This window comes from Hyla sarda, chromosome 4, assembly GCF_029499605.1.
Source record: "Hyla sarda isolate aHylSar1 chromosome 4, aHylSar1.hap1, whole genome shotgun sequence".
NCBI classification, from domain to species: Eukaryota; Metazoa; Chordata; class Amphibia; order Anura; family Hylidae; genus Hyla; species Hyla sarda.
Genome location: NC_079192.1, coordinates 409,003,751 through 409,016,342, shown reverse-complemented (window position 1 = coordinate 409,016,342; position 12,592 = coordinate 409,003,751). Strand labels below are relative to the sequence as shown.

Sequence of the window (12,592 nt, the reverse complement as noted above, 5' to 3'; positions counted from 1 at the left end):
CCCCCCCGCTCCCCTCCCCAGGCCATTATATAGCATGCATACTGAGTTCTACCTTCACATACGCTGCTCTCCAGGTTTCTGACATGGCAGCCACCTCGGTCCTCATGAATGATGGAAACTGGATGCCGGTTATTGGGTTTGGGACGTACGCGCACCGAGACGTGAGTAATGCAGAGATATGGGAATGGCTCAACTAGCAATCTCTCTCTCCCCCCCCCCCTTTAAGCCCATATATCAATATACACATATATACTATAGTGTTGTTTTTGGCATGTATATGTTGTTACATGCTATAAGGGTCAATAAAGCTGGGACCACCCCCTAATTCTTATGTAATCACTTTGAGAGAACATGGCTGCAATACCACACATGACCTGAGGACGGGTGTGGCGCTGTTTCTGGAAGAAATCAGCAACAGGTTTTTCTAACTCTGGATAACCTCCTTAACGTGGCACTCCGCCCCTAGACAGCCCCGCTCGTGACGGCCGTCACACCCCCTCCCATAGTATAGGAAAAAGAGTCGGCACTTCTGTGGTGGGTGGTGCACGTGGAAGAAACAGGCATATAGAACAAAAAGGCACTCACCAAGTTGCAAGCCAATTTGCATTTATTGTATGCGGGTAAACAGGACGCTTTTCGGCAAAGCCTTCCTCTGCTGTCTAGCTGGAGATGCGAACAAGCAGTCAGCTATATACATGAGGAGGCGCCCAGTGATGACGTCACCCACTGGCCGGCACGCCGGGTGTGACGTCAACATTGTCATAGTAACAGTGTAAACAGAGAAAACAACAATAAACAAAGCAAAACATGTGAGCCGATCGCGCTCCCCGGCAGGGGAGTTGGCGCGGCTGATGCGCATCGCAACATGCGACTAATGAAGCAGTTCTCGGAGAAAAGGCTGTGCATCTAATGTCCTTAGTGTTCCCAGCCGGGAACTAAAAGGCTATGTACTCCTTGTTAAATATAGCGGAAAAGTCTCATGGTTCGTAGAGAAGTAGTTCTAGATCCGTACATCGGCTGCAGGGTAAATCTGATAATCCGGAATCTAGTAATCCGGCATATGAATGAAGCATTTTGTAGGGATGAGTGCGCACGTAGCGCTCTGCTATCAATGGAAGTCCGTAGTAAATATCAAAGCCGATCACGTCGGTATAATAGATGTAAGAGAGCTATGATAGTCTTAAGGAGTAAAACTCCGCAAGGGGAGCTGAGTTGGTAGAGCACCCAAGTTGGGGCTATTCCGGGGGGTGACAGCGTGTAGCCGGTCATGATACATCAAGTATAATGCAATAAGTGGTCAGCAGGGGGTAATTAAAAACATGTGAGTAAGGTAGTAAATACAATGTAGTCAAGTGTGTCACCTGAAGGAGAGACAACAGTATCAATGTGTATCAATATACATCTATAGTAATAACAGTAATATGCATCAGATCAATTCAAAGACAGCTGCAGAGGCATCCAGGCAGCCGCCTGGGCTAGGTGAACAGAGAGAGAATGTTATGCACACAGAAGGTACACAATGGAAAAATAACTTACCCATAGACTTGCATTGAGGGGGCATGGCCTTGACGTCACGAGCGAGGCGATACCGTGACGTAACGAGCCTCCGCCCGCATCGCCAGTCATCCAGCACGGAGCGAAGTTCGCTCCATGCAACGGATGTCTGGCGTGACGCAGCCGAGACCCCTGGGGGACATCTTATCCCCCATCCTTTAAATAGGGGATAAGTTGTCTAGGGGCAGAGTACCCCTTTGAGGCGGTGTTGATTCCCGCAGAAACAACTGACATGTCAATTCTTTCTGCGTTGGCCGGAATAAAAAATTTCCACGGTAGATGCTCCCGCCACGGAAAGCCCCCCGCGTGCGCGGCGCAGCAGAGTTCCATTGAAAAGGCTGGTAGTCCCATTGAAAAGACTGAGACTGTGTTGTGCTCAGGAATTCCACTGTGTGAATAGGGCCTTAGGCTATGTTTCCATGTGGCATATTTATTTTTTTCATGTGTTTTTTTCTTTTTGTTACTTGAACACAAAAAAAAAAAACCTGCACCTGTCATTTCAAACTGATGTAGTTTTTTGCGGTATTAATTTAAAAAAAATGGGTTTAAGACTTTTTTTTTTTTGCTTTCCCCCAGGGTCATGTGATTAATCATATGACTTAAGAATTTCTATTGAAGAACTGGAGGATTGTTCCCTCAAAAAAAGTAAAATCCATATAGTTTTAGTGATTTCTTACGTGAGAATTCGGATGTGCCCTGGAAATGTTATCTTTTTATAGCAGTAAAATAGCATTGAACTCAATAGAGTAGCAGAAAACCCATTGAAGTCAATAGGAGTGTGATTCCAGGCAGAATCTGTGCTGCGAACTTCCATTTACCCGACATCAACAGAATCTAATAGTTCTGGATTATCAAATGTCCCAGACTATGAGACATGGTACGTTGTGTCTACTCGATCTTCTATGGTTCATATTCACTCGTCCACCCTCTGCTCTGTACATACCGTGTATACTCTGTATAATCCAGTTCACCCACATTCCATCAGTTCTGTTATGTTACTATTCACTACAAAGTACAAAATGTTCTGTACTAAGTTACAGTTCATGTAAATGTTATAAATATAAATAAATATTTTACTATAAGTGCTTCACATGTAAATATATATCGTGTGGTACATTATGAAATCTACATAGACCACTGGAGTCACTGTGTACATACATTACATTACTTATCCTGTACTGATCCCGAGTTATATCCTGTACAGAGCTGTACTCACTATTCTGCTGGTGGGGTCACTGTGTACATACATTACATTATTATCCTGTACTGATCCTGAGTTATATCCTGTATTATACTCCAGAGCTGTACTCACTATTCTGCTGGTGAGGTCACTGTGTACATACATTACATTACTTATCCTGTACTGATCCCAAGTTATATCCTGTACAGAGCTGTACTCACTATTCTGCTGGTGGGGTCACTGTGTACATACATTACATTACTTATCCTGTACTGATCCTGAGTTATATCCTGTATTATACTCCAGAGCTGTACTCACTATTCTGCTGGTGGGGTCACTGTGTACATACATTACATTACTTATCCTGTACTGATCCTGAGTTATATCCTGTATTATACTCCAAAGCTGTACTCACTATTCTGCTGGTGAGATCACTGTGTACATACATTACATTACTTATCCTGTACTGATCCCGAGTTATATCCTGTACAGAGGTGTACTCACTATTCTGCTGGTGGGGTCACTGTGTACATACATTACATTACTTATCCTGTACTGATCCTGAGTTATATCCTGTAGATCTTTTATTAAAATTTCAAACATAACAATAAAAAAATTACAAAACATAAACATATCATATCCGACAGAACATATCAATATAACGATCATAAAACCAACACCATAGCATAAAATACAACACCGGTCCACCCCACACTCATTCCTGCACACAAACAAATATATACAATATTTACAAAAGACATATTCCTATAATACCCATAATACCCATACCATACTAATAAACTATATACACTAATATACACTAATACTAAATGTGATTTTCCTGGCCCAGTTGCAATACCAAAAACCCAATACCAGTGATATACCAAAAGAATAACAACAACAACAATAATAATATATACAAAATAATAAAAACCAACACAAACAAAATAACACCACTTTTTTTTTATTTTTCTATTTTTTTTTTATTTTTTTTATTTTTTATTTTTTTTTTTTTTTTTTGGCCCTGAGCTGGTCCCGCATCCCATGCCCCCAGTACATGTTACCAGACGTCCATGAACCAGTCCAGGATTTTCTGTATTTATAAAAGTCCCATACAAACCCCCTCCCCCCTTTTTAACCCACCACCCAACCTAAACTAAACCCAATCCCCAGGTGGCATCACACAATATATACAATATATACATTACATAAAATATACACAGACTAACAATATATAAGTATACAAATAGACTACAACAATAAATACAATAACAAATACATATAACAATATAAGCCAAACAACAAACCCCTAAAGCTCAAGTTCAGCGCCTGCAAGCCCTATATTACCATAAACCAACTGCTCAAAACAAAAAGACTAATGTGCCAGCATCAGCCCACCACCAGGGGGAGACAACAGGCTAAGGCACTTTAAAGGCAGAGCCCCTCCATAGACGAGAGGCCCTGCCAGCACCCAGCCTCTCGTACTCCAGAGAACGCACCTTCACCAGGTCACCGAGAATGTTCCTAACCACCACATCCACAGGGAGGATTTTACGCTGCGTCGACACTAAACACCGTGCGTTCCACGTGTAGTACCTAACCACTGAGCTGACTAGGAATAAAGTGCACCGGTCCCAGCCTCCAAGGTTTCTGAATGCCCCATAGGCCCATTCCGCATAGGAGAGACTGGCCAGCCGAGGCCAACCAATGGAAGCGCCCACCCTGGTGTAAACCTCTGTGTTAAAGGGACAATGAAGCAGAAAATGCTCCATGCTTTCCAGCATGCCTCCACACTCTTCGCGGGGACATCCCCGGTCATCAGAGCTCCTGCACTTCAGATTGTCCCTCACACACAGTTTCCCATGGAAGCAGCGCCAAGTCAAGTCCCAAAACTTCAAGGGGATCCTGATAGAATTCAAAAGCTCTAAACCCACCTCCAGATCCCGACTTGGGCAGTCCTTGAGCGCCAATGGCCTCTGGAAATGAGAAGACAGGACCCTCTTGTCAAGGAATTTCCTCGACAGAGTCCTAATCTCCCCCATCCCCAGACCCCACCGACGAATAACCTTCAGAACCGGGGTAGCGTAAGCCGGGAGATGCCCGTGTGGTGTGCGAAGATCCTTCACTTGCCCTCCTGTCTCCCATTCCTGGAAGAAAGGCCAAAACCATCCCCTACAGGAGGATACCCACGGAGGAGCCCTCTCTGACCAGAGGTTTGCTATATTGGTCTTAAGAAAGGTATTCACTAGGAATACCACAGGGTTGACCATACACAACCCCCCTAGTCTCCTTGTACGGTAAGTAACCTCCCTCTTCACTAGGTTCAGTCTGTTCCCCCATAACATTTGGAAGAACACACTGTAGACCCGGGTCCAAAGAGGTTCTGGCAACATGCATACACTGCCCAGGTATATCAGTAAAGGGAGCAGGAATGTTTTGATCAGGTTAACCCTTTCCCGGAGGGTCAAAGACCAACCCTTCCACTGATCCACCTTCTGAGCGGCGATCTTAAGCCTGCTGTCCCAGTTTTGTTTGGGGTAATCCCCTTGGCCAAATTCGATGCCGAGAACTTTTGCAGATTCCTGGGGCTCTGGAAGGGCGTCCGGGAGATCAAAATTAGGATCTCCCCCTCCCAGCCAGAGACTCTCGCACTTATCCCGGTTGATCTTGGACCCGGATGCCTCCGAGTAGCGGTCCACCTCTGACATCACCCATTGGCCTTCCTCTTGTGAGGAGACAAACACGGTGACATCATCAGCATACGCTACCGCCCTCAGAGCCAAATCCGGCACCGCCAGGTCCATTCTCACCCCCGCCAACGGTCCACAATCAATCCTCCTAAGGAAAGGATCAATTGCAAACACGTACAGCAACGGGCTCAAAGGACAACCCTGACGGACACCAGACCCAACCTCAAAAGAGCAGCCAATCCAACCATTCACAAGCGGGAAACTCTCTGCCCCTGCGTACAAGGTCTTAAGCCAATCAACAAACCCCCCCGGCAGGCCATATCTCAGAAGAACAGACCAGAGGTACTCATGGTTAACCCGATCAAACGCTTTTGCCTGATCCAAGGACAGCAAGTACCCCTTCCAGTGGCCAGCCCTACCCTGCTCCACAGCCTCTCGGACACTGAGCACAGCACTAAATGTACTGCGGCCCGGAACAGAGCAATGCTGAGCCCCCGAAAGGAGCCGGGGTGCAAACTCCACCAGCCGGTTAAACAGCACTTTTGCCAGAATCTTTCGGTCCACATTGAGAAGCGCTATGGGACGCCAATTCTCAATGTGGAACGGGTCTTTACCCTTTGACAGGATGATCAGCGCTGACCTCCTCATTGACTTTGGCAGAGTGCCCGAGGATAGACACTCATTAAATACCTCGGTCAACAGGGGAACCAAAGTGTCCTTAAAGGTCTTATAGAACTCAGATGTTAAGCCATCTGGACCGGGTGACTTCTTGAGGGCAAGCCCATCAATAGCCATCCTGACTTCCTCTTCCCGGATCATCTCTGTCAAAACGTCAAGAGAGGGGTCTACTCCTAGTTCAGGGATGGTTTCAGCCAAGAAAGCTGACACCTTATCCCGATCTAGATCCTTCCTTCCCAAGAGGTGCGAGTAAAAGGATCTGATGACCTCCAAGATCCCTGATCTGGACCTTTTCAAGGATCCCGTACTATCAATCAGTCCTGAGACTACCTTACTATTCACTGACATCTTGCAGTTTCTGTAAGGGTCGGGCGAGCGGTACTTCCCGTAATCCCTCTCAAAAACCAAAGATGCGTGCCTATCGTACTGACACCTCATCAGCAAGGATTTCACTCTGGAGATATCATCACGACTACCTCCAGTCGAGACAAGGTGCTCAAGTTTCTTCCTCAGGCCCTGGTACAAACGGTACCTGTTTAGGCTTCTGAGGCCTGAGAGCTGGCGGAAGAATCTCGCAACCCTTTTTTTGAAGATCTCCCACCACTCTGACTTACTGCTACAAAGGCCCAGCAATGGTACCTGGCTCTGAAGAAAATCCTCAAAGGACTGTCTTATCTCCGCTTCTTCCAAGAGAGACGAATTCAGCTTCCAATAGCCTCTGCCCATCCGGGGGGTCTCTGTAACATTCAGAGAAAACAAAATTAAACAGTGATCGGAGAACTCCACCTCAACAACAGACACTGCTGAAGAGACGGCCTCCTCCTTTAAATAAAACCTATCTATCCTAGACCTACAACTACCCCTATGATAGGTGAATCCCGCGTGGCCTGGGGTGTGCCGGATGTGGACATCCACCAGGCGAGCCTCACTCGCTATGCTATTTAGGGCGACGCTATCATAAGTCAGCTTGTCTCTGGCACCTCCCCTGTCTTGGGGCCTCGTGACAGCATTAAAGTCCCCTCCAAAGACCACCTGCCGACTTGTAAAAAGATAGGGCTTGATCCTCATAAAGAGACACTTCCGGTCCCACTTAGACTGTGGGCCGTAGATGTTAATAAGGCGAAGTTCTTGTCCCTTCATGAGGACATCTAAGATCAGGCACCTCCCCATTTCTAACTCGATAACCCGTCGGCATTCTACCGCTGCGGTAAAAAGGACCGCCACTCCGCTATACGGCTCGGCCCCAAGAGACCAGTAGGAGGGCCCATTCCTCCACTCTCTTTTAGCCTTGTAGATAGATGACATATCTGTTAGCCTGGTCTCTTGCAAAAATAAAATATCAGCATTAATATGGGCAAAAAAATCATAGGCCGCAAATCGAGCCGTATCTGACTTTATGCTGGCAACATTAATGGATGCCAGAGTCAACGGAGAGGGTGCCGCCATCAAGGGTGATTGAGTTAGACAGCTTTCTTTTTCCCACCATCCTTCCCATCCACCCCACCACCCTCCTCATCAGATGATGGTTTACCCCTTTTTAGTGAGATGGATGTGTCCATTTTCCCTTTATTTACATTTTCCTCGTCCCCTGACTCTGAGCCAGTCCCCCCCCCTGAAGACATCGGTTCCCCAGGGAGAGAGGACTCAGGGTCCCCTGTGGGCCCCACCGCAACATCCGGAACCTCACCCCCAGCCTCCTCCTCCGAAGAGGAAATGTCGCGGAGGGCTCGGAACCGGTTGGAGAGACCAATCAGAGGGGGGTCAGTTGTACCTTCCTTTGGCATCTGGCGGGTGGGAGAAGATTTTAAATCTCCCTTTTTCTTATTCCTCCGAGTACCCCGCTTTGTTTCTGCCCATCTCCCTCTGTCCTCATCTGCGCTCCCACCATGGGAGGACAGCGAGGAGACAGTATCCTCCTCTTTGTGGATCCTTCCAGTCTCCTCATCCAGTTCACTATCCCCCAGGGCCTCAGCAGTAACACTGGTCGCAGGGACAGGATCAGAAGCCACCTCAGCTGGCTGATGCTCCTGTGACTCCCGAATCTCCCTATCCCTTTGACGCTTCTTGAGACGCCTCAGTTGGGCAGGCGTCTTCTGCTTACTTTTCTTCCCTGGCCCCTGCACCCCTTCATCCCCGCCAGCCATCCCCCCAGCAGAGTTCACCTCATGGCTTACCCCCACTGGGGCAACAACCGCGTTGACAAAGGAACGAGGGCAGCGACTGAATGGGTGACCTAAGTCACCACACAGGTGACACCTAATCTCTGCACAAGATGCAGCGAGATGGCCTATTTCCCCACACAGAGTGCACTTCTGCACAGTGCAATTGGCACTAAAATGTGTGGGGTCACCACATCTGTGACAGAGCTTCGGCTGACCCTGGTAGAAGATCTGGATACGATCCCTTCCGAGGAAGGTCGCAGATGGTATATGGGTAACGGTGTTTCCTGAAAGCTTAAGCTTGACCATAAACGTCCAGGCCCCTGACCAGATGCCATATTCATCCCTGTTCTTTTTTGGGACCTCCACCACCTCTCCATACCGACCTAGCCACGTCATGATGTCAATACAAGAAAGTGATTCGTTACGGGTTAAAACGGTCACTTTCTTGACATTGTTTTGGCGAGACACCGCCTGAATGGCAAAGTCTCGCCAGCCGGGCTCATTCTTTACCAGCTCATAATTCGACCAGAAGAGCTCAAGCCCCTCTGGCCGAACAAAGCTGATATCGAACTCTGGGGTACCATAAGGATGTATTAAGGCGTAGATGTCAGCTGCCTTAAAGCCCAACTTCAGCAGAAGCTCAACAACTTTAGATCTTGGAGGACATGTATCACTGCCTCTCCACCTCAGCCGGACCACATTCCTTCGGAGACCACCTGGCCCGGCTGTTGGGAGGGACCACACAGTATCCCCCCCTCTTTCCTCTCGGAAGGCTGAATGACCATGTCTTTCTATCCAAAAGGATAGATCAACCTCCCTACCCTCTACATTGATTGATCTCTCCCCTCTCCTTAAGGCCCCCAGGAGACGCTGCTGCAAATTGCCCCCCCCAGAGCCAGAAGACGAGGAAGGTGCCCCCCTCCCCCCAGCGGTGACATTTGCGTAGCTGCGTACCGGTGCTGCCACCGCTGGGGGTGCAACTGGACCAGGCCCTACATCCCCACCACTAATCTGTGCCCCTTCACCACCCTCCTCCACATAATCCATACTCACACCATTATTGCCTGTTTTAGCTGATGTGCCCCCCATACCTCCACCCGTGCTACAGCCCATACTACAATTCACTCCAACATTAACCTCCTCATTCATACTGGCTGGACCGGTGCGTTCTGGTGCAGATAGTGTACCATCAGCATCACTGGGTACCAGAGCTGGAGCCACCACCACAGGACAGGTCACCGGTCCTTTATACAAGGACCGGGAAGCCTGCCTAGCCTGTTTATTAGTGGCCCCAGCCCTGTTTTTACTGGTACCCTCCGCCTCATCAGTACTGGAGTTTTCTGCTCCTGGGCGCCGCTGTTCTGGATAAGCGGCGCCAATACAAAATAAAGGTTTTAGTCCAGTCTTTCTGGGAGGCGAAGACATCTTGGCCCCAGCAGCTCTTTCACGATGACACCGCTGCTCCAAAGGAACAGCAGTGCCAACGCTCAGAGCCACCGGAGCTCCCGCAGCTGACTCTGGCACAAAGCCGCCCCCCCCTCCCGTTAGGGAGCAGCCCAATGTGCCAGAGCCATCCATGCCCATCGCTGGGCAAATATCACTGTCCGACCTCACAGCCGATACATTGTCTGCTCCACCACTGTTACTACAAACAGCGATGGAGCTCACCGCCACACTAGACTCCATACTCTCCCCACTCTCCTGCACTGAGTCCACAGTAGAACTCAGGCTGGGCTGAGAAATGGGGTTCACACAGTGAGCTGACCCTGCGGCCAGTCCGGGGGGCTCAGGGAGGGGGGTATATACAAATGTTACCTGCTCCTGGAGCTTGGTCTTCTTTAGCTTCTTTTTCCTTCCCCCAGGTGCCTCCTCTGGTAACTCATCCCCAAACGTGAAGTCCTGGAGGCGACCTGGGGACTCCAGGAGCTGGATCTGGGCCATCAGCGCCCCTCCCTGGTGACTGGTGCTGCTCTCATCCCCCGAACCGCCAGAGCCACGGCCAGATGACATCGCCACTTGCCCTGCAGGGAGCCCACTGTATGGGGTGAGATGTTGCAGACCCCCGGGTGGATTTGGCTCAACATTATCGGCCTCCGCAGCGTCTCCTTCCTCCTCCACCCGTGGCTGAAGCCCCCTCAGCCGTCTCTGCTTCTCTCTCTCCATTGTATGAAAGCGGTCTTCATTTAAAAGTTTTTCCCTAAATGGCCCGCTGTTCTCTAAAATAAAAGTTCTCTTCTTCTCCAGTATCCTTATTTCATTTTTCAGCTGTTTAATCCGGGCTGACAGCTCAGCTTTCTGTCGTTTCGCCGCAGTTTCCATCAGGGCTTTTGCTTCCCGTACCTCCTCCTGGAGCCTATACAAGCTGCCCCTTGCTTCCTCATATCCACGGATGTGTTCTGCCACACGAGAGTTATGGGGGACTCCAGACTCCCGGGCCCTAGGCATCCCCCAATCCTCCTCCACACATCCGTGGGCATTTAGCTTTGCTCCAGGAGGAGTATCACAGTCCACATTGTCAGGCCTTGTTGTCACAGTACCTGTGCTTCCGGAACTTCTTGCACTTGTAGTCCCACAACTTGCAGGGCCAGCCTTGCGGCTGCTCTTTGTCTCTACGGGTTCAGGGGTGGCTGGAGATGCATCGCTGCACCTCCTGGCAGAGCGCCTCAACCCGGAGACCTCTGATGCACTTCCTGACGCTGGTCCCTCCACACCTGGTCGCTGGCTCCCCCTGCCCCCCGCGGACCTGATTCGGGGGGCAGGTGTTGGGGTTCTCCTCTCCTCGCTCATGCCTGAACACACGCTCTCCCTCTGGGGAAGGAAGAACGCTGTCCGGCACAGATGACACGGCAGAGCTCAGAGCGCACACACACCAAACAATCCAGCAAACGACTTCCTCCACACTCAGCAGACTCACAGGAAGATGCTCCCTCTAGTGGCCAGACTCCAGAGCTGTACTCACTATTCTGCTGGTGGGATCACTGTGTACATTTGCATCCAATTAATATTATAGTCAAAATTCACAGCTCTCTTGCAATATCTGCCATCTTCTTAAAGGAGTAGTATAGTGAAAGCTAACTTATCCCCTATCAAAAGGATAGGGGATATGTTACAGACTGCTGGGACCCCCTGCGATCTCCTGAACTGTGGCCCCAGCATTGTGCTGGAAAGGGCCGGCATGCCCCTCCATGTATCCTATACATGAATGGGGTGTATCGGCCATGACTTCCTGGGGGTGTTTGAGTGTGCGTTTCCAGCAGACTGACGGGGCCCCATACAGGAAATCGAGCGTGCGGGGGGTGGGGTGGGGGGGGGGAGTGGGCCGGTCTATAACTTGCAATCTATAACTTGTCCCCTATTTTTTGAATAGAGGATAAGTTATTTTTCACTGGGGATTGCTGATGACCACACAGGTCCCACACCCCTACGGCCGACCCTTGAGATTAAGTTTGTTCCAAAACTTTTTCCAAAACTTAGAACAGATTTGAACTCCTTTTTTTAAGGTTCCTAAGATTCAAGCAGAAGAAAGTGTGAAAGTGGCCCTGGAGGTTGGATACCGTCACATTGACTGTGCATCTATTTACGGCAATGAGGTTGAAGTTGGCCGCGCCATCAGGGCAAAGATTGCAGATGACTCCCTGAAGAGAGAAGACGTCTTCTATACCAGCAAGGTGACACTAACACCAGCAGGGTGACACTAACACCAGCAAAGTGTACTCACACAGCTGCCTACTGCTGGAATCATCTTAACCCAACATGGTATGTGACTTTTTTCAGCTGTGGCTGACCGACCAAAGTCCAGAGCGGGTACGTCCTTCCCTGGAGAAATCGCTGAGAGATCTACAATTGAGCTACATTGATCTGTTCCTGATCCACAACCCTATGGAACTCAAGGTTGGCATGACTAACATCAGGGCTTTTGTAACGGGCGACGTGTGTGGTCTCGCTGTGATAACCAACCGGTTTGGCTTTGGACCAGAGTCTAAGTATGCTCTAGGTCAGGCATAGGCAACCTTCAGCACTGCAAATGTTTTGGACTAAATCTCCTATGATGCTTTGGCAGCATTTTGGCTGTAAGAGCATCATGGGAGATGTAGTACAAAACATTTGCAGTGCCGAAGGTTGTCTATGCTTGTTCTAGGTCTTAACCCTCTATCCCACTCTAGGATGTGGAAGCTAGGCTTCTGGTGTTAGATGGTACCAGATTGTTCCAAAAATGTGTTCCCAATCTAAGCTGGCCCAGCGGACCAGATGGCACTGCTTTGTGTCATCAGGGAGGTCAGGCAGGGTCATAAACTAGAGAGTCAAGGCGTTACCAGTGACGAGGCAGA

The 12,592-nt window shown here is 49.1% G+C and overlaps 1 protein-coding gene across 4 annotated transcripts in view; it reads left to right on the top strand.

The window, feature by feature from the left end:
• Positions 1 to 12,592, top strand: part of LOC130267623 (aldo-keto reductase family 1 member C1-like) — a 92,114-nt gene that overhangs the window by 38,810 nt on the left and 40,712 nt on the right. For 3 of the 4 annotated variants that reach the window (XM_056517661.1, XM_056517660.1, XM_056517662.1), the window contains exons 2-3: positions 11,765 to 11,932; positions 12,039 to 12,155. In XM_056517661.1, the coding sequence (XP_056373636.1) occupies positions 11,765 to 11,932; positions 12,039 to 12,155 (285 nt within the window). Of the gene's footprint in view, positions 1 to 86; positions 162 to 11,764; positions 11,933 to 12,038; positions 12,156 to 12,592 lie in introns of those variants that run through there. The other variant, XM_056517663.1, reaches the window with a different exon arrangement.